The 23,434-nt window shown below is 46.7% G+C and overlaps 3 protein-coding genes across 3 annotated transcripts in view; all 3 read right to left on the bottom strand.

Annotated features, from left to right (window-relative positions):
• LOC123034539 (zinc finger protein 501-like) overlaps positions 1-10,463 on the bottom strand; it is a 17,368-nt gene extending 6,905 nt beyond the window's left edge. Inside the window, exons 1-3 of the mRNA XM_044451953.1 lie at positions 10,408-10,463; positions 3,873-4,026; positions 1,996-2,071 (exon numbers count right to left, since the gene is read on the bottom strand). The gene's annotated coding sequence lies outside the window, so the exon portion shown is untranslated. The remainder of the gene's footprint in view (positions 1-1,995; positions 2,072-3,872; positions 4,027-10,407) is intronic.
• LOC123034388 (zinc finger protein 271-like) lies at positions 4,578-23,434 on the bottom strand. The gene is made up of 4 exons (XM_044451715.1): positions 22,764-23,434; positions 21,631-22,655; positions 8,713-8,749; positions 4,578-6,913 (listed from the first exon to the last, which is right to left on the bottom strand). The coding sequence occupies exons 1-4, from the start codon at positions 22,839-22,841 to the stop codon at positions 5,723-5,725; spliced, it is 2,331 nt and encodes a 776-aa protein (XP_044307650.1). The 5' UTR covers positions 22,842-23,434; the 3' UTR covers positions 4,578-5,722.
• Positions 16,168-23,434, bottom strand: part of LOC123034540 (zinc finger protein 501-like) — a 40,692-nt gene continuing 33,425 nt past the window's right edge. Inside the window, exon 3 of the transcript XR_006416788.1 lies at positions 16,168-16,177. The gene's annotated coding sequence lies outside the window, so the exon portion shown is untranslated. The remainder of the gene's footprint in view (positions 16,178-23,434) is intronic.

Here is a 23,434-nt window from a genome sequence, read left to right as displayed (position 1 = left end):
GCTGTGCCGCTCAGGGGGAGCGGTGCGGAGGAGGAGGAGCCACGGGCTTTAACCTGCTGGCCGCATGGAGAGACGGACTGCTCGCCCCCACCGCCCGGGAACTGTTCACCCCCACTGCCTGGGAAGACCTGCCACTGCCGCGCCGCCCAGACCACCGCCGGCACGCTGCCGGCCTGGCTGCACCACACCTGGCCGACACGCGCTCGGGGCACCCTGCTCCGCCCCCCTCCTCCAGCACAGCTGAGAGCTGTTAATCACAGGTTGGTGTGTGTTTTCAAATGGCAACCCATCTTTTAATGAAGCCCATGGGGAAGTGATGGGGAATGTGCCTGTGATTATCAGGAAGCTTTCCATGGATCCCTCCTCTAAAAACTAGGTGCGTCTTATGGTCAGGTGCATCTTATAGAGCGAAAAATAAGGTACAGTTTGGTTTATTCTCCTGTTAGATGTATTCTAATTGTTTTTTTAGTATGCCTTCCAGGTAAATAGTATTCTTAGGTTAAACTACAGCAAGATGAATCACTGACAGCTTTTCATATACTGAAGACATGATAGCAGAACCAATTTGCACCAGCTTAGTAGGCACGGCATCTTTCAAAATATCTTGGGAGCTGCAGTTTGAGGAAAGTGCTAAGAAATGTCTGTTAGTGCATCGAAGATCTCTCTCAGTTCCAAAGACTGTCTGGGGAAAATCAATGAATACTAAACCTCTAACATATCCTACATTCCAGTGCTTATTAAACCCTTTCTTGGGGACGGGGGTAGGTCGGGGAAATATCTACCATTGCTTCACCACAATATTTGGACTCTGAGATGGATTCCATTCCATAGCTGGGGCAGGCCCCATGAGCACTACATGACCCTGCAGCTAACAACAGTGGCAAACCGTAGCGAGCACCACCAATTTTACTATTAAGGGCCAGAGTTTATTCAGCAATGGTTGGTAGGCCCAGAAGACCTCTCTCAGATCAGACATGTCATCCTTGAGCCTGTTGTGTGCAAGGCAAAGGATTGTAAAGTGTGCTGCATTTTGAGAAGACTTAGAAAATAATTCTGTAAGGACCGATCTCAACATGGTCAATTTATCTGATTTTACAACCCACGGGTTGTAAGTTTCAAGCTCCCATAGTGAACCTTGCCTTAAAGCAAAAAACAGCATAACGCAACCTGCCTTAGTGTAAAGGATTAAGCATGTTCATCTGGAGTGCCATTCTTCTTATCAAATTGGGAACGTGCCTTTAAAAGGGAAAAGGAACTTGCTTGAGACCACAGCATCCTTTAACATTCCTGCAGAGGTGGTCTTAGGTTTGCCACATACACATATTTATGCATATGTGCACCCCCACACGCTTATAGATCTTTAAGTTTCTTAACAGAGCGCCTGACACTGGTAATCAATACAAGAAACAGAAGAGACAGTCTCCTGTCCTTACCCCCATCTGCCTCAAGATAATCAGGAGTAGCCTGGTGGTTATAACCTTCCACCATCACCTGCCCCCAATCTTATTCCAGGGCACAATGCTTTGTTTTGCATGGTCCTACCAAGCCTGCTTGCCTGCAGTTTTCCTGTTCAGACAAACCTGAGCAGCAGAAAAAGGCTGCTGCTTTTATTATGGATATGGATCGGTTGTCATTTTACTGAATTGTTCCTGCTGTGCTAGCTTGTCTTAAACATTTGAAAAATGATTTTATTGACATTTTATTTTGCCAGAACATCCTTGAAAGCCTATGTTCCGGTGCATTGATGAGGAGATAGAACGTGTTGAAATAATCAACTGCAGTGCTATTATTCAGCCTCACAGCCAGCTAGGAGACAGACCCATTTCATGCTCCTGGGAAACTTTGTTATAAATTGAGGATCTTTCCAACAGAGGCTTTTACTGCATGATCGTCATGTCTCAAATACAGAACTGTAGGGGTTTGTGAAGGGGCTGAATGTTATCTTTCCCTTGCATCCCTCCTGTGTCTTCCGACTTCTTCGATATTTTTTCTTACCAGGCAAATCTGCTAAGGAGGGCAAGACGGATAGCTGCACAATGTCTTTCGATTGCTAGTGCTGGGAGCTCTCCATCTGGAAATATCCTCAGAAAGGAAGGAAATAATGAGCAAAGCAGCATTTCATTTTAACAGAAGTGGCACTGAGGGAGGAGGTTTTGGTCTTCAGCTAAGTATTCCATAACACCATAAATAACTCTGGTTATTATCTATAGCAATAAAAGAGAGTGGCATTCTATCTGTCCATCCAATACTGCTATACTGTCAAGAAGACGACACTTACAACACCTGAAATTTGACATGCATAAGGAAGGGGACCCAATAGGGCACATACTATGGTCATTTAAAAAAAATAATGTCAATATGTCCACATGGTTGAAACAATCCCAAGTGCCAGGTTTCTTGGTAAAATGGAGGATATAAATCAACCCAATAAATAAAAATACATTGTAGAATTATCTTCAACCACCAGGGAAGACTACCTTAATGCCACATAGTTTTGCATTTCATACAATTGAAGCAAGCAGATTAGGAGGCTGAAGGATGAATTTATACACCTGCCTGCCCTCCCCATGATGTGGGGCTGCCCCCCGCCAAGGGGGACTGTATGTATGTATCCTGACAAGGACCATGTTTAGAGGTGTAGCTAGGCATATCCTCACTCAGATGTAGCACCCACAATATGTCAACCTTTGTGCAAATTTGGAGACTTCTCTTTGTCAAGCAAAGGGCTATTTCATCCCATGCAAAGCTGTATCCATTCACTAGCCCTCCCTTTTAAATCTCTATTTCACCTCTGTCCCTAACAAGATGAAATGGCATGCCTCTTATTAAGACCAACTTCCCTTCATAATTTATGCCTCTTCCATAAAATGAATGCCACTTGGCTTTCTGCTTTGGATCTAGAAAGTCAGAGACTGAAGCGAAACAGGCAGTGGCCCTCCTACTACACAAAATGAGTTTGAGTGACTAGCTACTGGAATGGATTTTGGCCAGCATTAAGGGCATTGAAATGGGAGTCAGACACAGGGCCATCTCAAGATACTTTACTGCCTAAGGCAAAGGACAAGATGCCCTTCCATCGTTCCGTGCACAGAAGCTGGCCACATCAACAGAGACAAGACAGCATCCATCACTTCTGAGGCAAGCATACAGGTGTCAGGGCAAGCCACCTCCAGCTCTGTCTTTCAGCTGATGAGAATGGCCAGACGGCTGTAGCAGAATAGCAAATGACCTGTCATTACTGGAATGCTTCCAACATCTCCTATCTGAAATGACTGCCCGCCCTAACCACAGAAGATAATCCAGCAAGAATTTCTCTTGGCCAAGTTTCTTGTGTAGCTCCCATTCATTTCAACTGACTTGCAATTGAACATCCTCATGGACTGTGTCTCTTGCTACTTAGTGGTAAGAGAAAAGATGTCATTTAGATTCTCTGCCAAATAACCAAAATGTCTTAAACCAACCGTACAAAGCCCCAGCCTCCACAGAAACTGAAGTGCGGTCCCCCACCTTTAAAAACTCTTTTTGAGTAAAAATCTAAACATTTCAAGTAATAAGACCTCACCAGGTCTATTCTTTTCTTTCCCTATATTTTGAAACCAAGACAGCAAAAATCCCATTTCCCAAATATACGAACTGGAACAATTTACACTGCTTTGTACTCATGGATCACCAGCCACTGTGGTCAGTGGTTCTGGGGAAAAATATCCTGTCATTAATGCCAGAACCCCATAAGAAGATTGTGAGTGTGATAACCTACCAAACGATACTATTTCAGGAAGTTCTTATTATTTCTGGATGACACTTTTATTAAGCAAATGTAGTGCCTCATTCATGGAGTTTTACAGGGTGGAATAATGAACAGAAGATATCACCTTCAACTTGCAGTCCTCCCATGTTTTCCTACTGCTTCTTCCTGGCAGCAGAACATCCACTAAGGAAGAAAATACAGAATAGCTGCACCATGTCTGCTGATTGTCTGCTGGACCTGGACCCACTGACCACGATCCCACGTCATGCCAAGTCACCCTGCAAAGAAGAGAGCCAGTGTGGCGTAGTGGTTAAGAGCATGGGACTGGGACTCAGACGACCTGGGTTCTAGTCCCCGCTCAGCCGTGGAGCCACCTGGGTGACTTTGGGCCAGTCACAGACTCTCAGCCCAACCCACCTCACAGGGTTGTTGTTGTGGGGATAAGATGGAGGAGGAGAATGATGTAAGCTGCCTTGAGCCCTTTGCAGGAAAAAGGCAGGGTATAAATCAATCAATCAATCAATCAATCAAAAAGTGGGTTGCTCATGACACCGTTCACAGTGCACTTGGCAAGTGATCAGGTCCACTGTGGCTGCTCCTCCTCCTTCGGCCAGGATCCTGGTGTCCTTCTCTAGAAACTGCCTTGTCTCTTTATTTGTGCTCCAATCACTACCTTCTCTTGTACGCCACGGTTTTCGAATAGGAGGCCTGAGTCTTTAAGAAAAGTCATTTTTCACCCCCCATAACACAATTGTGTTAGTAAATTTCATTTTATATATAGAATAAGTTACTTAATAAATAATACATATCATCATTTTTGTTGTTGGTCTTTTGCAAGTGTAGAGAGGCGCACTTACAGCTGTCTGGTAAGTGAAGCCTTTCCTGGTCAATTTTCTTGTCTGCTTCAGCTGTCACAGGGAGTGGGGAAGTATAACAGGTGACCGATGGACAAGGTGAGGCTGCTTATAGGTAAATTTGCACAAAGTCGCATTGATTCCCTAGCCGTTAATTGAAAAGAACTAGTAAATGGGGGAAGCAGCAAACATAGGTGCACCCAATAGGAATGGGAACAAGATCACAGCCCTGTCAATGTGATCTTCTTGATTTTAAGTGCTGAACTGACAGATGTCAGGGTTCTTCCCATTTCCAGCACTTCCCTGAGGCTCTAGCTCCTCCAGAAAGCAGAGATACAAACTACCCTGGCCTTCTCAGGGATCCTTTTTGGAGCACGCACTTCTATAGTATTTGTGCACCTCCAAAAGACTGACAACATTTACAAAGAAAATCATAAATACGTTTGTGCATATTTCTGGGGCTGAAAAGAAGAAGAAGAGGCGAATCTGCTCCAAAGTGCCACTTGCTCATCAATGCAGTGGTGGCAGCTCAAGCAAAATTGCAAAGAGCAGCAAGAGGGGTTTGCCGCTCTTGCTCAGGAGGTTCACACAACATGAACATCCATTGTGGGTCAGACAATCTCTAGAGCAGTCCATGGGCTGCCAGGCTGGCTTGTTGCCAAAAAATAAACTACACTGTGGGATGTGGGCTAGTTCAGACAATACGACAAGTCTCGCGGCTAGTGACCCCCAATGGGCTGTCATGTGGGGCAGACCCCGTCTCCATCTGCAGACCAGGGAAGCCTGTCCTTGCAGCATTTCACGTACAGTTCCACACTGACAAGATCTGTGCCAGAAATATACATTTTAGAAGCTAATCTTCATGGATGAAATTGAAAAATGAATAAATTAAGAAAGGGGAAAAGCAAGAGGGCATCTTTTCTCCCTACAGTTCATAACCCAGTGACAAAAGTTGAGGATATCTACTGCTGCCAGAACTCCCATAATCCACTGCTGGTCTTCTAGGCTTAGTGAAGACGGTAGGTGCAGTGTTTTTCTGGCGCTTCGTAGCTGTGTGCTTGGGCCTGTCTTCACCACTGCGGTTGCCCACCTTTGCTGGCTGGCTGTTCCTGTGCCGGTGCTAGAAAGCCTCTGAGCAGGGGTAGTGCCAGAGGGGAAGGACGGTGCTCGAGGCGTGCGTGCGCTCATGCCTCTTGTGATGGGAGCTGCGGCTGAAGCTCTTGCCACAGTAAACGCACACATAGGGCTTCTCGCCCGTGTGCGTTCGCTGGTGCTGTGTCAGCGTCGACTTGTCCGTGAAGCGCTTGCCACAGGTGTCACAAGCGTAGGGCTTCTCTCCCGTGTGGATGCGCTGGTGTCGCGTGAGGTTGGAGCTGACGCTGAAACGTTTGCCACAGGCACTGCAGCAGAATGGCTTCTCCCCCGTGTGGATGCGCATGTGCTTGACCAGGTCTGAGTTCTGGCTGAAACTCTGCCAGCACATGGCGCATGTGTTGGGGACCTCTGTGACTGGCTCAGTGGCGGGAGCCACAAATGCCCACTTCTTGGCCCTCGCTTCCTTGATGGTGGCGGCTTTGTCATTGCTGCCATCAGGAGGTAGAAGTGGCCGGTGGGCACAGTGGGGGTGGCCGCGGGTGGGTGGGTGGCGCAGGTGCCGTTTATGATGGGAACTGCGGCTGAAGCTTTTGCCACAGTCGGCACAGCGATACGGTTTCTCCCCGGTGTGCGTGCGCTGATGCTGGGTCAGCGTGGACTTGTCTGTGAAGTTCTTGGCACAAATGGAACATGAATACGGCTTCTCTCCGGTGTGGATGCGCCGATGCCGGACAAAGTTGGAGCTGACGCGGAAGCGCTTGCCACAGTAGCCGCATGCATAAGGCGCTTCGCCGGTGTGGATGCGCTGGTGGGTGATCAGCGTGGAGCTCTGCCGGAAGCTCCGCCCACACTCCGTACATACAAAGGGCTTGTCCCCACTGTGAATGCGCTGGTGGTTCACCAGATCCGAACTGTGCAGGAAGCTCTTCCCACACTCCGAGCACAGGTTGGAGCGCATCCCCTTGGTGGAAGCGGCTTGCCGTGGGCACGGCACCTCTTTTTGCTCAGCTACCACTGCTGCCTTCCGGCCCAGGTCTTGCTCCTCCGGCAGAGGGCTGCGGCACGGCCATTCTGACTTGTACGTGTTCTTTCTCTTCCTCTCTCCTCCGGCATGCTTGCCCACTAAGTTCTTTCTACTGGGAATGATTTTGCTCTTCTTGGGAGGCATCCCAGCTGTGGCCACCAAAGACTCAGCTCCCCCTGACCAACACTGTGCCTGCCACAAGTAGAGGAAAGACAGAGAGAATCCAGATGGGAAACACTCACCCAGAGAGCAAGCCAGCCAAACAGATTCCATACACAGACCTGGTGGTAGACAGACAGACAGTTTCACATGCGACAGGAGAGGTACAAGGAGAGGCAAAAGGAAATCTGGGGAGGACGGATCGGTTGAATTAGGTAGGTATTCAAGCTCTGAGTGGGAATTGGGGACTAGAAAATTTGGATGGGAAAAACCAGGAGTTCCAGTTTCAATTTTTTTCACTTCTGAGGGCACCTTTGCATGAGGACATTCTTTGAACAAATCTTGTTTAAAATGTTGCTAGAACTTTATTCCCTTTCAGTTTTGGAATCTAATAGGCGCCACCTTCCTGGCTCCACCCTGTCTGTCTCATCACTCCTTCCCCAGCTCCAAATCCACCCTCCATGAGTGCCACCTCTCCATACCTTTGCTCTTTTCCAAACTCCTCCCATTCCCTCTTCCTATACTGTTGCTTCTCAAGCCTGAGGGAACCAGATCTGCAGTGATCAAAGACTTGCAACGACCACTTCACAGTTTCAGGCCTGTTAGATTAAGGCCTAAACTTTGCAAAAGCTCTGAGCTTTGTTATAAACCTTGCAACTCCTGCCTTTAAACCCTAACACCAGCTTCCTGACCACTCTCTTTCCAACATAAACTCCTTGGCCTTACCATAGATGCTCTTCCTAGCCTTCCACCCCTTTATTGGTCCACATCCCCTATATCCCACAATTTCCTAGGCCTGAGGCCTTCTCTCCCACAGCAATACCACTGCCAGCTGCCCTAGACTTCTCCCTTAGTTAAAAGTAGTTTTAATAAGAAGACCCATGTGGGCTCATACCCAGGCCTATGTAGGCCAGCATTTTGTTCCACGGTGTCCAGACAGATGCCCCTTGGGAAGCCCAGAAGATCAGGGGTGCAGTAGCACCCTCTTGCTTCTGCTCCCCAGCAACAACCACCCAGAGCCTGAAACTGGAATAACATCTGGTATCATGTTAAGTGGATACTGGTATCCTTAGGCTCCAGTAATTTGTCATATGCCTGGAACTGCTTCATAGAACATGTCTGTGAAGCCACCTACCCACCTTCTCCTTGTGTCCCTCGCTTCCTCAAAAGCAGTTCTTCCTGAAGCCTCTGCTTTAGCAGAATCGCTTGGCTCAAGTAACTCTGAATTGTCCAACATGGAAATATTTAAAATGGAAGTGCCTTGGGTTAGGGTTATATTTTTGGTTATGTTTGTGTATTTATTTACTTAAGAGATTTATATACTGCTGGCCATATTTAAGAAAATCTCTAAGTGGTATCTAAATTTGAGATGATTATCTGAAAGCAAAATGCTTAATGTTTCCTCAGAATTACACATGCACATGATTACACGTCGTATCTATTTTATGGGAAAGAAGTATGGTTAACAAAATTCAGTAGGCAATGGAAGTAAACACAAGAATTTTAACATGCTTTTGCGAACAATTAACCTGAGAAGCAGCTCACAGTCTTGTGCAACTTATATTAAGTTGGTTTGGGGCTTCCCCATTTTAGGTTTTCATATTCTTGCTCTCAACCTGTTTGCAGGAGAACTGGTATGGCTCCTCCGAGTTTTGTAAAACCCTTCTGCAAGTCACGCTGTGCTACCACACCCCACATCCCCCTGCTGCTTCTCCAGCAGGTGCTTTCCCGCTGCGACATTTGCCTGGCTGTTTTCCTCATGGTGCTCGCCCAGAAGTGGCCACAGAACTCTTGTGAGACCTGGATGAGCTCCCAGGGAGACCCACACTTGCCTCTTCCAGCCCTGCGGCTCTCTGTGGAGGTGACGGGCTGGCAGGCACAAGAGGAAGAGGGAGGGAGGGTGAAGGAGGGCCGTGCATCTTCTCCCTTGCCTCAGGCAGCAAGAGGCCTTGTGCCGGGGGGGGGGGGATGCTCCATGGGCCCCTTCCCTCAGCAAGTGCACCTTCTCAGTGCCAGGGTCACCTGCTGCTATCACACCTCCACTTCCCTCTTCATCATGCCCACCACTTTGCTGACTAGCAAAGCTGCTCGGGCACCCCCTCCTCCTCATCCCCACCACCACCATTGCCTGGGTCGGAGAGGGAGGTGGGTGAACAAACAGCTGCAAGGATGGGGGGAGGGCTGGTCAGTGGATCCCTGTGTAGCCATGGGTCTCAGCAGGTCCCTGCCATGCCTACTCTGAGAACAAGCAGAAAACAGCCACCAGCCCAGCATGCAACTTTGCAATGTGCAAAAGTTCATATATGAAGTCCTAAGATTCAGCCAGGCTGCTGTTACCATTCAAACATTTCAGATTTGCATTTGAGGTTGCTCAGACAAGTCCCATGGGGTGGAACGTGCTCTCTCCAAACAGCTGTCATTTGCCCCTGCTACTTATGTTTAAAAATTATCAAATGCCTCTGCACTTTGTGTTAGTTTCCTTAAATCTATTCAAATGTTTTGAAGTCATGCAAGTGCCACACTGTGTTGCTTGTACAGAATTTCTGGTCCCCCAGCAACTGAGGGCCATTACTTAATTAAAATGATTATTATCATTTGCACACTGCAGGATCTTAGCTTACACTCCAACTTCTCTCTGCAAGCATCTCTAGGATACTGATGCTGCCTTGTCCTCATTCAGTGGGTTGGGGGAGAGCTAATTAAAGACGGAGGCCTTTAAACTTTGTACAAAAAGGAATGTGCTGTCCTTACAGGTGCATCACAAAGACACACACTGCCCATCACCAGGAGCAGTGGACCAGGATCTCAGCGAGAGAACCAGTGTGGTGTAATGGTTAAGAGCGTGGGACTGGGACTCGGGCAATCTGGGTTCTAATCCCCATTCAGCCAAGTAACCCACTTGGTGACATTGGGCCAGTCACAGACTCCCAGCCCAATCCACCTCACAGGGCTGTCGTTGTAAGGATAAGTTTGAGAGGAGGACGAGGATAATGTAAGACAACTGAGTTCCTTGGAAGGAAAAAACGAGGGGCATGAAATTAAAAACAAAGTACGTAAATTAACTTTCTCAACCCTGCCCTGATGAAGCGGTCGTCTGACCCGCACACACCGCAGCAGAGGCCCTCCACGCTATGGCGCGCATTCAGCGCAAGTGCAGGAGCGCAAGTGCAGGGCAGCGCGTCCGAAGGCTCCTTATCCCCAGCGCAGCCCCCTGCGCGCCTCTCCCGTGTTCTCGCTCCCGCGTGGATGCCTTCCGAGAGGGAGAGGCGAAATGCTGGCGCTCCGAGGGAAGGCAAAGGCTTCTCCTCAGCCCGTCGCCACTCAGCTGCTTTATGCTGTCGCCTCTGCAGGGAGCTTCCCAGTCCCGGCTGCAAGCGGAGGTGCCGAGGCCAGCGCCTCGCCGCCTCTGCATGCCAAGCGGCTGCCCCGCCGCGGATCCGGACCCGGACCCCTCCCCGCGAGCGCAGGCAGCCTCCGTCCACTCCTCCTCACCGCAACCATTCCTGACGCGTGGCTCGTGGCGTTACCTGGTCTCTCGCTCGGGAATTAGAGGCTGCCTGAGGGAGGGAGGGAGGACCGTCCCGCCGGACACGAGGCGCGCGGCCGAGATCGAGGCGCGCCCCCCCAGCGGCGCGCGCGCCCCGGCAGCCCGGGCCGCAGGAGGGACTCCTCGGGGAAGGCGCCGGCTCGCGCGGGAGGCGGCATCAGCGGCTCCTGACCCAGGAAGCTCAAGGAAGGCGGCGGAGCAGGGGCGGCTACGGGAAAGGAGGGAGAGAGGGAGGAAAGCCCTCCAGGGCCCTCTGGTGGCTGCAGGCGACGGTCCCCTCGCCCTTCTCTGTCGCGGGCGTGGATCCCACGCAGGGCCGCATCGCGCAGAACTGGGGCTGCTGCCGTGGGAATCGCCGGACGTTTGTGGAAGGGAGGCTGGGAGCCGCAACCGCCGAGCGGGCCGAGCAAGAGATTGGCCTCGCTTAAAGAGGGCACGGGCATGCTTCGCAAGCACCTTTTAAAAGTTTCACGTACTTGATTCCTCATTTAAAGTGAGATACTGCTGGTGGGCACATGTAATTTTATTATTACTTGTTGCATTTATATCCCACGTTTCTTGTTTCTTTTTTGCTCTTTTTCTTTTCTTGCAAGGCGGCTTACAGAATTTTCCATTTTCTCCTCCCAAGTCTGTGAAGTTGGTTAGGCTGAGAATCTGTGCCTGGCCCAAAGTCACCCAGTGAGCTTCATAGCTGAGCCGGGACTAGAACCCAGGCCTCTGGAGGCCCAGCCCAGCTCTTTAGCTAGGATGCCACACTGGCTTTTAGATATGCAAGAATATTAGTTCTGTGAAAGGACAAGCAAGCAAGGAAGACTGGGGCTATGCAGGCCTTTTCCAACTGAACTGTGACCTTTGTCCCACCACACCCCACCTGCTATCTGCCACCATCTGCCCCTGGAAGGAATAGCAGATGCTTGCTATGGCTCAAGTGGAACTGGTTGCATTGTTCAGTTTTCTGCACAGACCTACTGTAGCTTTTGGATTTTTCTAGTCTTTGGAAGACTTGAGTCAAAAGTGGGATATATCATATCGTAATACATCATATCCTACTACATCTCAAAGGATAGGAGTGCATTGTCCTCACGCGGTAGCCATGACTTGGTTCCAAGTCAGATATGTGGAAGGTAATGTTTGCTTTTAGGGGAAAGCCTTCCATTGCATTGAAAGCAGACCTTTGTTGTAAGCAATAATAAACTGCCTCATCTTGGCCAAAGCCACTGCTCCCTCTAGTCTAAGTGTAGCAAGAGTTAGATTTATGGGATCTACCTTGTTTTTTCAGTAGAGTTCCAAGATCCACCCACCAGAGCCAGTAGCAAAGGAATGGCTCAGGAAGGTAGACGCAGAATTATGAAATAAAGCACCTCTGAACAGAAGTTCAACTTGTCTTTTTCTTCTTCTTTCATTTCCAAGCACACACATTACAGACACAAATCTGCTGCTATCCTTCCCTTCCTCACAGCTTCCTTGTCTTTAGCATCCCAATTTGCGAGGGAGGAAGATTTCTGTTGTCACTTATTGTTAAAGTAGTGGGGGTCAGAAATCCTCTGCAAATCAAGAGCTCCACCAGCAGTTCCCAGTCTACTCTCTGCCTACCAGTGCTCCAGCCCAGTGCTTTGATGATCCTTCCAGACAAGGCTCTTATCCCAGCCTCGTTCACAGACTATTACAGTGCTGAAATGGCATATATTTGTCACCATTCTGTGTTTTTCCATCACTTCTTCCATCTTTTTGCTTACCAGAAAAAGAAGCACATGAGGAAAAGACAGAAGAGACTGGGACTCCTAGAAATCCTCTGTTTGGAAGCACCCTATGTGCCAAGCAAGGAGCCTTTCTCAGTTCAACTTAAACTAAGATTGTGGTTGATAATTTTAGCAGATTAACCAAATGTTTCCAAACTACCCTGAGCCATCTGATTGGCCATTGTGTGAAGCTGGGTGCTGGACAATAGGTGGATCTTTGGTCAGATCTAGCAGCGCTATCCTCCTGGTCACAAGATCTTCTTACTAGAAACGCCTAAGGTTGAATTTGGGACCTGTGACTTGCTCTGCCCCGACTCGGGATCCCTCTCACAAGGCAACAGCCTTCTTTGCCCTCTTCCCACAAATAGGAAGTGTGATGCTAATGCTGAAGTGTGATGCTTTAAACAATAAATGCAATGAGAGGAACAGGCAGCCTCCAGAAATGCAAGCAACACTGCTATCAAAGAAAACAGCCAGACTTTGTTCAAAGTCCTATCTGACACCAAACCAGACAATTGCTCCATCTAGTCAAACACTAGACAACAGTCCTAAATCTCAAGCCAATCATTTCGCAGCTGTGCAGGCTGAGATCTTTCAAGGACTGATCCAGGAATGTATGCACACAAAGCACATGGCCTGTCTCATCCATATCCCAGCAGCCAGATTATATTTCTGGGTGCTGGGTACTGAAAAGATCAGGGTTCATGCCCACAAGAAAACAAGAACAAGAACCACATATTTGAATATGCTGTAAAGTCTATAAGGATCTCTCTCCTAAGACACCCCAATTTGTGAATGGAGTGTATGGTCAGGAAAGGGGAGGTCATTTGATTGCAAAACAGAAACCTCAGGCAGGAAAATTCAAGGCAGGGCAGAAGCAGATAATCGAAGGAGATCAGATGCGACAGGAGTCAGCAGGGCCGCTCTTTATTTTAGCAAGTGCCCATGGAACGCAGGGAGATTTAGGGCTGCTTGTGGGTGTCCCTTAACAGTGCCTTGGACTGTGGCCACAGTCAGTCTAAAATTTGGCACTTAGGTCATTCTTACTCTGTGCAGATACTCCTCAAGGGTTTTTAAATTTTATTTTTGGTCCTGGCCATAAGTACAGATGCCTTTAAAATATACCCCACAGTTGGCGACAACCTAAGCCAGATGCAGCTCTGTGCTCTGGTAAGTCAGAGATCTGATATAAAAAGCTTCTCTAAATGAGGCACTTAATCTGCTGCTTTACTGAAGGTGTTCTTTCGTCATCTTTGTGGGCAGAAATGTGTGCGCTTTATTCAGGTTTATTCCTTGAGTTTGTCTTTTACCTGCTTTTCTATACATTCTATTATTCAACCACAAGGTGGCACTGTGGCACAGCTGCTGTATAGCAGAATTGCAAAATATCATGGACTCATACCCTGGACCTTATTCTGGCTTGTTCCGTACTTGTTTGTTCCATAATTTAATAGCTGTCTTTCCCCAGTCTACAGGATCCCTTGGAAAAGGCTGGAAAACACAGGGGAGGCCCTAGTGGAGGAGGATGTGGATGTCTTGGAAGGGACTTGCAGACAGACTTCCATGATTACAAGAGAAATTGCTCGCGTAGAGAAGTCCCCAGTTCCTACTTTCCCAGCCAGTCCAAGTCCACAAAAGTGAAGATTGTGAGTCCGCTGCAAAGATGCAATGCATGGCTACTGCACTGTATTTGGCTTGGTGGGCCACCAGCTTGCTGTGGACAGAAAGTCAGTCTTTTCCCCAGCCAGTGAGGAGAAGCAGTGGGTATGATTCCACCCCACCCCCACCCCCGCTGTCATTCCATAATTAAGGAGCATGAGCTTTGCCAACAAAAGAAAATAAAATGGTGGCACCCTGGCTGCCTCCTAGAGAAAGGCAGTGACTAATTATATTCTTATAAGGTGTTATTTAGCTGCCTTGATTTATGGTACTACTAAAAAATACAGCTGGGGATATTAGACATCAACAGTATCATGCAGCTGGCCTGGAGCAGATGGAGAGGGCATGCTAGCTTACTTACCCTGTTTGAATATACAGTGAGTGGGGTCCTATTTTTAACATGAACAAATATTTCTGGGTTACACATGTTCTTGCTTCACCTTCCAGTTCACATGCATGGTTCTCTGCCTCTTCTCCCTATTTGATCCTTAGAATTAAAACTGTGAAGTAGGTTAGGCTGAGAGATAATTATGTGCCCAGAATTGTCCAGGAAGTTTCATGACTAAGTGGGGGTTTGAACCCACATCTTCTATCCTCGTCAAATATTGCTGCCTCTTTCATTACAGCTTAGAGATCATGGTGCAAACCCAACCCTTGGGATTGTTGACAGAGAAACAAGCCCAGTCTGAAGCCACAGTTGGGTGAGAAGGTTGCTTCTCACACTTGGGTGAGAAGGTTGCTTCTCGCTCAGCAACCCAGACTGCTAGATTTGCAAATCACTCCAAACAATCCAGGAGCAGAGTGTTCCTGGGTTTATTTGTAAGCCAAAAACTAATCAGAAGTGGCCAGCGGCTGAGAGGTGACGTGCTCACTCTCATACAGCTCCAGCAACCCACGGGTTGTCCTCCGGAGGGAAGCAAGTCTTTGTCATCATGATGCCATGTGGGATGTTAGTGGTACACTGGACAACATGGCAGGCGGCATGATGGGCCATCACTTTTCACCCAGGTAACTATCATCTAAAAGGGGACAGTCAATTTTATTCAGGGCAGTTGAACACCTTGATATGCCAGCAAGATGCTTGTGGAAAGCTGATGCTGGTATATATTCCGGAGTGGTCTCCCCACCACCAGCCCAGGATTGATGAGGTGCCAACTACAACATGTCTCAGGTACCAAGTTCTTTACCAAAGCCTTCTCTGAGTGTGCTGCCAAATCCATTTGTTTGCAATTATATGTTGTATTCATTTTAAATTGCTTTGAATGTTCCTATTCGTGTTTATATAAATGTTTTAGTGTTTCATATGTTAATCATATCGTAATGCCTATCATACATGTATGTAATGCCCCGACTGTGAAATCCCCAGAGTGGTTCACCTGGTGCCGTCTTTATATGCTTTTCAGCACCAGGTAAAAACCTTTTTATTTACCCAGCATTTTAAAGCTTAGATAATTTTGATCTTGTTTTATTAATATCAATATCCTCAGTCACATTTTATCTTGTTATAGTTGTAGATTGTTTATATTTATTGTTTATTTATATTATATTGTAAGCCATCTTGAGACAATTGGTTTGTATAGGAAGAATAAAATGTTCTAAATAAATAAAAATATATTTTAATGTTTTTAATTTTCTTGTAAAAAGCTAAGGGAGATTTTAAAATACAGAGTGGTATATAAATCAAGCATATTGCATGTTTGGGGAATGAACATTTTTCATTACATTGGAAACATCTAGATATGTTAACTGAAAAGCCTTTTATTAAGTGGACATCACAATTTTGTCCCGTTCATTACTAATATTTTTGAGTTTTATCAATATTTTATTACTGTTTATTTTATTTTTAGTGGAAAGCTGGGATAAAAATTAAAGCATATCTGTTGTAAATATCAGGCCCATCCTTGCGGTAAATTGACCAACCAATGATGCTGCCCTTGGTCACATCCAGATTTTTGGCCTTAAGGTTTCAGTATTCTTGCAAATCACCTGTTTGCATCCCTAAAGTACAAAGCTCAGCACAGCCTTTACAGTGAGGAAGCACAACACAAGGCCAAGAAGAGTCGCAAGCCCTGTGAATTTGCACTGATCGCTTCTTCCAGGCAGAACTGCGGCAGCAAGTCAAAAGCTGCTGTGCTAGTGCTAGTACCACACGCCCAGCATTTTCTCCTCTTGGGGAATGAAGCTGCTCACAGCCGGTCGTGCCAGTGGGGTTTTCTTTCCAGAAGACTGCAGATGGAGGCGATGGCTGCATAGCAAGACCCCTTTGTGGGAGCGTCTGCAGCAGGCCATCTGTCTGGTTAAAGTGCAGCAAGCACACCTGCCCCATCCAAGTGTTTTGTCTGCAGAGCAGGACTTTAATCTGTGCTACAGACTTTAAGTGCGGAAGTAGCTGGAGAGGACTATTCTGCATTCATCCCAGAGAAAGGGGAGTGGCTTTGTAACTTCTGAGGAAAGCAAAAAAATGTCTTCCCCCCACAATTGGCCCATCTCCTCTTCTGATCACCCAACACACCGTATTTTTCCGTCTATAAGATACCCCCATGTATAGGACGCCCCCCACTTTTCTTACTGATCTCCGAGCGAGCAAGCTGCAGCCGCCCACACACACCCGCCGCATCGCCGCCTCCCCGCACGAGTGCCAGTCTCCCCCCCGAGCACACCCGTGCCAGTCTCCCCCCCAGCGTCCCTGCAATTGCGCCAGTCTCCTCCCCCCAGCATGCCCGCGGTTCTCCTCTCGACCTCCCTTGTATAGACGCCCCTCCATCTTTAGGTAAGCATTTTTAAGAAAAAGTATCATCTTATACATGGAAAAATACGGTACTTTGGATGTAACCACAGCCGTCTTTTCCAACCAAGATGATCCTAATTTGACATCTGTAGATAAGACAAAGCTCCATACAATTGACCTCCCACAGGTCTTTGAAGAGCCAGCTGGTGGTTCTGTTCATGGATCTTCTCAAGCTCCACCATCGTGGGCAAACAACAGAGAGACTGGGCATCCCTGAGCCAGTGTGACAACCTCCTGCTTGAGTGGAGGCACCACAGGCCTGCCAGATTTGGAAGCCAGCAGCATCGCGACAAAGTAGAGTGGCCCACCAAGGGCTCAGCTAAGCCTGACCGTGCTGCCAGCTTGAGGGTGCAAGAGGGTTTTCAAGCACTCAGCAGGCCAAGTCATGTAGCCGGTTTGGTAGATTGCGGGTCACTTACATTTCCTTTGGAGAAACACAAGCTACGTCTAGCACTATCTGTCGATATTTCCCCCCTCCCCTTGTGAAATTTTGTATGCAGACATGCCAAGCCAGCTGTTATTTCCAAGCACTGCATGCAAGGAAACAGGGACCGATTTGCCTTAAATATAAACAGGACTGCACAGAAACGTATGCACAGAGGTCTGTTCCCTCCTGCCGTTTGTGCTCTTAGCAAGACGTATTGGCAGTGTTTGCACCACTATGTGGAAGGGACACACTCTGGTGCAAACTGCCAGTTTCTCCTGCTTTGCCCTCCCTGCTCACTTAACCAAGTAACTATTAACTAGATAGATAGCTTAGTGTGCTTTTCAAACCTGGGATTATGGTTTAACTGTCCCAAATAGTCCAATATTGCAGGCCAACTTTGTAGTAGCATACGATTCCTGGTTTGTTTGGGCAAAATATACCATAATTCCAATTTTAGGTACCAAACTAAACTAGACTTCCCCAATCTAGTGCCTTAAGCCAATGACTGGTGAACACACCCATTTTTAAGCCTAGGAGAAAATCTTCCATTGGCACTAGCAGGACTCTGTGGAATAGATCAAGGGCCCCGAGAAATAATTGGGGACCACGGGTCCAAGTCCAACAAAACTTTTTTAACCTTTGTCTTGCCATAGCAATCATACCACAATACACCTTGCCTGATTTCCTGCCAGGTCCTTCAGCTACCTATTTTGTCCAACAACTCCCATTAGCCTGAGCCTATGGTGAGGAATAATGGGAGATGTAGGTCAAAACATCTGTGGCATACAAGTTGCCCACCCTTAAACTAAAGCAATTCGGGCTTCTAGCATGCTAAACAAACCCCTGAACTGTAACCTGGGGAAAGGAAAAAGTGGGAGCTACCTTGGTAGTACTCAGGCTGATGCTACAGGTCATGAGCAGGATTTCATGCTCCTCTTCAAGAAGGACCTCATAGTATTTCAACCATATTTAAAATGGGGCCAGGGCATTATTTAAAATAAGTGGGCTACTAACAACCTGACTGGCTTTGGACTTCGGACTAGATAAAAGGGCGCAAGAAGGCAGATTGCACAATAGTAAATTGCAGTTTATTTTTTAATTAGGATTTCATTCACCAGGGAAATGTTTAGATACTACGTTGATTAAGTTAAGTATAACTCTCCATTCACTTCAACAGCAAGGGTTGCTTTAAATTTGTTACACCACATCACTTTTTTAAGGAAAAATGTGAATTGTATGCACGCACGTGCGCACACACACATACACTGATGTGTTTTAAATTAGTCATTGTTCTTCAAGGGGGAAGGAATCCCTCCCCCATTCAGACTCCACCACCAAGTATATTTTTGATATCCTGCCTGACCAGCATTCCCATTTAATTCCTTAGAGGGGGAGGTTTTTTGGTAGACAGAGCTGTGATAAGGAGGAAGACCTTGCACTGGGAAACCAAGTGGAGTCGCAGTCGTGAAGGCTGTTGTATAATTGATGGATGTGGAAGGTACAGCCAAGTACAGAGTACCAGCAAAACATTATAAAAGCCTGGCAACATATTCCATCCATGTTCATCCCTAAACGTCATGTACCGTGTACGAATAACACTGTGGAGACTCTGGGAGGAAAACCAGACCGCATGCTCATCCCTGGGCAAACATCAGAGCGGAAGGAATGCCTTGACCGAAAGTTCCTCCAGTCCAACGCTCTTCCTCCAGCAGGGCCCATCAAGAGGTTCCCAGGAAACTCCTTTGCAGATCCCCTCTTTTTCCTCCAGAGGTATAATAGCCCCCAGGTGGCCTATCCTCCCATAATTTTTCTAATCTCCTTTTCCTTAAACCATCTATGCTAGCAGCCATCATCAGCCGGAAAGAATCTGCTGAAGTCGGGATATCAGCAATGGAATCTTGCACGGCTGTCGATGTGTCAAGCCGCTGGTTTGTTTGCAGTGCGCTGCTTGGTGCACAGATCACAGCCTTGACTGTCCAAAAAGGGAAGATGGATCACTGTGGGCCGACTGCAAGGCAGGGCAAGCTGGGCCAGCCCAAAAGTATTTAAAGAGAAGGGGGTTATATCAAGTGCTCTACTGTCAAAAGGTAACAGACCCTGATGCAGTGACAGTGCCGCAAGCAGGTTAGAGATGATGCCACCAGACAAAAGAGCATAAATATTTGCAATAAGGGTGCTGTGCAAGGCCAACTTAATATTTTTAGAAACAAAACATACATACACACAAATGCACCAAAATAATCTACAAATAATAGTGGAAATATTCTAAATGCCTCTATATTAATCAAGAGTTTGCCCTCTGGGATACAAAAACACATACAGCAGAAACAAAAATGGATTTGGACAGAATACAGCACATGTGGATGAGCTAGAATTGCGCCTTTTCCCCTGTATCTGCAGAATTAGGGGATATAGATGTCTGTCCCCTTCATTTGCATTCAAGATGGCAAAAAGCCAATTGTTCAATGTGTTTAATTAACCTGTTGGATCAACTGCTACAATAGGTCAAAGGTTAGGTTTCCTATCAGACACTCTATTAAATGACAAACATTTTCTTAAAGGATGTCTACCAAAAGGATAAAAGCTAACCACAAAATTACTTAGATATAGCAAACAACAGTCTTCTATGGACAGCTAATTCCAAACTTTCCCCATTGCATTACTTTTACAGTTTCATTTCAGGCTACCTCTGTTAGATCTAGATTTATATACCCACCAACAGTCTAAAGCTGCGGGTGGATCACAACAGCATTTGTCTTTTTTCCCAATAATTATAAATGAACACAACTACCCAGTTAAGTAGGTCACTAAATATTCCTGGGGTGGGGGGTTGACTCTTAACCCCCATTTTTTTTTCCTTCATCTCTCTTTCCTTTTCAAACACAGAGGAGGAACAGAGGCACAAGGACTCTGTCCGCTGGATCTGATTAAAATAGCTTTTTTTCCCAATCTGGCTAGGAGGGACCACTAGCAGGATTAGAACTGGCAAGAACACGCTTCTGAACATAAACTGGACTTGACAAATGGGAACATACAGAAATCAGTGGGTGAACCAGACACAGCCATCCTGGATCCTCCACCTCGGTCCTTAGGGCTGCAATATTTAAAAAAGAAAACACACACACAAACTGGAATCCATTAACAAATCTGATAGGATTTCTCAGGGTTCAAACAAGGGTTATATGTGGCTTGCTCACTATAGAAGGGAAACCGTCCTCCATTTCTTAGTCATTGTGTTCCTGTGTTCAGTGGTCCAAAAATACAAGCAAGTTGTGTTTCTTTCAGTTCTCACCTTGGTCAATTTGGTTTTCAACCTGTGTACATATAAATTGTGTATGTGTGTGTACGTGCGTGCATGCGCACACATGCATGTGCAAACATGTCTCTCTCACACACGCATGCACACACACACCCTCCACCATCTCAGTCCATTGTGTGAGCATTGATGGAATCTGCTGCCTAGAAAGTCCTAGGCACCCATAAACTATCCGGTCTCTTAAAGTGCAATAGCACAATTTGTCTTCCTGTTGCTATAGAATAACACGGCTCTTCTGCCACTGGATGTCCAGCCCTAACAGCCACACTGCTGAGAAAGTACAGCAAAGAGCAAAAAGTAAGGGGAAATAAAAACATAGTTCCAAGGTCTGGGAAGCCTGCCTTTTACAGAGGCCTCAGACAATCTACCAATGAGACATCAGTAAACTGAATTGACCTCAATCTGTAGAAGGCGAGTGGCTGAGTTTTCTGTCAAGCAGCGCCTCATCACTCAGCAGACAATAACTAACAGAGAGCATCCAGTGGCTGGAGCTACCATCCAAAACAAGTTAAGTTAAGCCCTGAAGCAAAAGGCTACCAAGGTTAAATGATTACTAGCACTATGTCCTAAGGGCAGATTCTCTGTCACTCAAGAGTTTTTGCATAGAGATTGGAGTCTTTTTTTTCATTCCCAAAGAGACCTGTGGCCTGGCTTGTGTAGGTAGTCGAAAGAGACAGAAACAAAAGAAGGCCCAGTGAATCAAAATAATGGACCAACTAGGAGGTTTGCTCACAGTTCAATACGATTAAGTGATATCGATAGATTAGACCTTTAATACAATCCAAATGTTATATACGAGGTTTTCAAGTATTTCCAAAATTCCTGTCAGGGAGCTGTTTGGTAACCTTGAATGTTGACAATCCAACAAATTCTGGGAATGCCCCCAGTCTCAAGCATGTGGCAGTGAATGCAGACGACCACCTAATCAAGAGCATTTCAACAGTGTATATCCAAAATGAAGAAAAATACACAGCTATTTTCCAGAGAATATTCAGAGAATTCATCCAGGATTATCAACATTCACATCCAAAGTCACAACTTTTGAGCATTCTCTAGAACCCTATATAAAATTTGGATGCTATTAAAGTTATTCTATTGTACACTGATATCCAGTAATTGTATTCTGTCAGTGGTGGCTTTTCTGGTGGAATCTGAAATCATACTGGCAAAATCCTTCAAGAAATTTCCTGCCCTCTTAAAAAAAACGTTCCCCGAGGCACACAGTTCTCTCTCATCCCACTCCTCCTCCCACTGTGAGAGCAACCTGTTAAAACAATGGGATGGGATAGGCAAATAAGGGATTCTCTCTGTTGTGAATCTTCTCATGTCTCTTATGATGGGAACTGTGGCTGAAACATTTGCCACAGAACCGGCATGCATAAGGTTTCTCCCCAGTGTGGATCCGGTGGTGCTGGACCAGGGTTGATTTGTCAGTGAAGCAATTCCCACACTCGGAGCACACATAGGGCTTCTCACCCGTGTGGATTCTCTGGTGTCTAAAGAGGTTGGAGCTGACATTGAAGCTTTTCTCACAGATGTTGCACTTGTAGGGTTTCTCCCCGGTGTGGATGCGCATGTGTTTGATGAGGTCAGCATTGTGGCTGAAGCTCCGCAAGCATTCCGTACAGGTATTCAGCACTTCTGCTTTCTGTTTTGCCTTGGGCTTCTCGCCCATGCTGCTGGGGTCAGCAACATCCCCCTGGACGCAAGCATCTTGCTGCTCTTCTGGGGAGTCTTTCAGGTGCTTCTTCTTGTGTGAGCTGCGGCTGTAGCTCTTGCCACAATCGATACACTCGTAGGGCTTCTCTCCTGTATGGATGCGCTGGTGCTGAGTTAGATTTGACTTGTCGTTGAACCGCTTGCCACAGTCGAGGCATATGTAAGGTTTCTCTCCTGTGTGGATTCTCTGGTGTCTATTCAGGCTGGAACGGACAGAAAAGCTTTTTCCACACTCAGAGCATTTGTGTGGTTTATCGTCAGGCTGGACTGGCCATGGGTTGATCAGGCTTGAGTTCTGGATGAAGACTTTGCCACATTCAATGCAGATATCAGGGATCTCTTCTGTCTGGGTACCCCGGTGGACCAAAAAGGCTTTGCGCTTCTTGATGGTATGCACTGGTTTCACTGGCCACGTCATGGAAGGGATCTTCTTCTCCCGTACTTCTGTGCCACGTGCTTGGCTGTGCCCAGGACTTAAGCTCAACATCTTAAGGAGCTTCCTTTTGGTCACAAGTTGTGATCTAGCCTCCTCAGGGCTAAAGTTCTCCTCCATGTGGCTCATTTTTTTACTTCCTCTCACCTAGCAGGAAATCAAATGTGTTGCTCTTTTAAGAAGAAAGGACAATTCTCAAAATAGCAAAAACATTGACCCTTTAAATCCCACCCCATTATCCAGATGCAAACCCACAATATCCACAATCAGATGACGTTCTGACACCAAAAAATGTGAAAATATGGCATTCCCACATCGCGTCCTCTGTGTCATAGTTGCCTTCTAGCTTGCAACTTCCGTCAGTTTGTGTTTTTGCTCGCTTAAGAACTAAAGATGCAAAAAGAGAAGATTAATACAGCAACTGGCCCTTAACCCCTGACATTCAATTGCTCCTGACTTCACAGGGAGCACACATCAACTAATTTCAGCTATAGTTAGGCAAATAAATTTGGCAAAATCACAGGAGTCAAAAAGGTCTGAAGATGGTCACCATTATATTTATATTTATACCCTGCCTATTTCTAGTGACTGGGACTCTAGGCAGCTCTCTGTTGCTCTCTGTTCAGGGCTATGTATAAGCCACAGTTCCACAGAAGTGCAGAAAAACTGTTCAGTGTGCTATCAACCTCTCTGTTCAGCTTTCTAAGAATTTCAACTTTCCTTCCTTTCTTCCTTCAAAAAGCAAGATTTTAGGCCTTATGACCAGGAAGAAGGGACATGCTGGAATGGAATACTCTATAGAAACCTGGGAAACCTATTACCTAAGGAAGTTGTGCACTCTGCCTCACTAGAGGCATTCAGAAAGCATCTGGACAGTCATCTGAATGGGATGGTGTAACTTAGTGACCTGCAATAGCAGAGGTGGA

Source organism: Varanus komodoensis, unplaced genomic scaffold, assembly GCF_004798865.1.
Source record: "Varanus komodoensis strain SLA01 unplaced genomic scaffold, ASM479886v1 scaffold6_4, whole genome shotgun sequence".
NCBI lineage: Eukaryota > Metazoa > Chordata > Lepidosauria > Squamata > Varanidae > Varanus > Varanus komodoensis.
This window is presented reverse-complemented; position numbering and strand designations above follow the sequence as displayed.

Excerpts from the sequence above, each read along its gene's own strand:
- LOC123034388 (XM_044451715.1), bottom strand. The coding sequence starts at position 22,841 with ATGACACAGAGGACGCGATGTGGGAATGCCATATTTTCACATTTTTTG. Across the intron at positions 22,656-22,763 it reads GTCATCTGATTGTGGATATT|GTGAGAGGAAGTAAAAAAAT; the intron begins GTGGGTTTGCAT and ends ATTTCCTGCTAG. Across the intron at positions 6,914-8,712 it reads GAGCCGCAGGGCTGGAAGAG|GCACAGTGTTGGTCAGGGGG; the intron begins GCAAGTGTGGGT and ends TACTTGTGGCAG.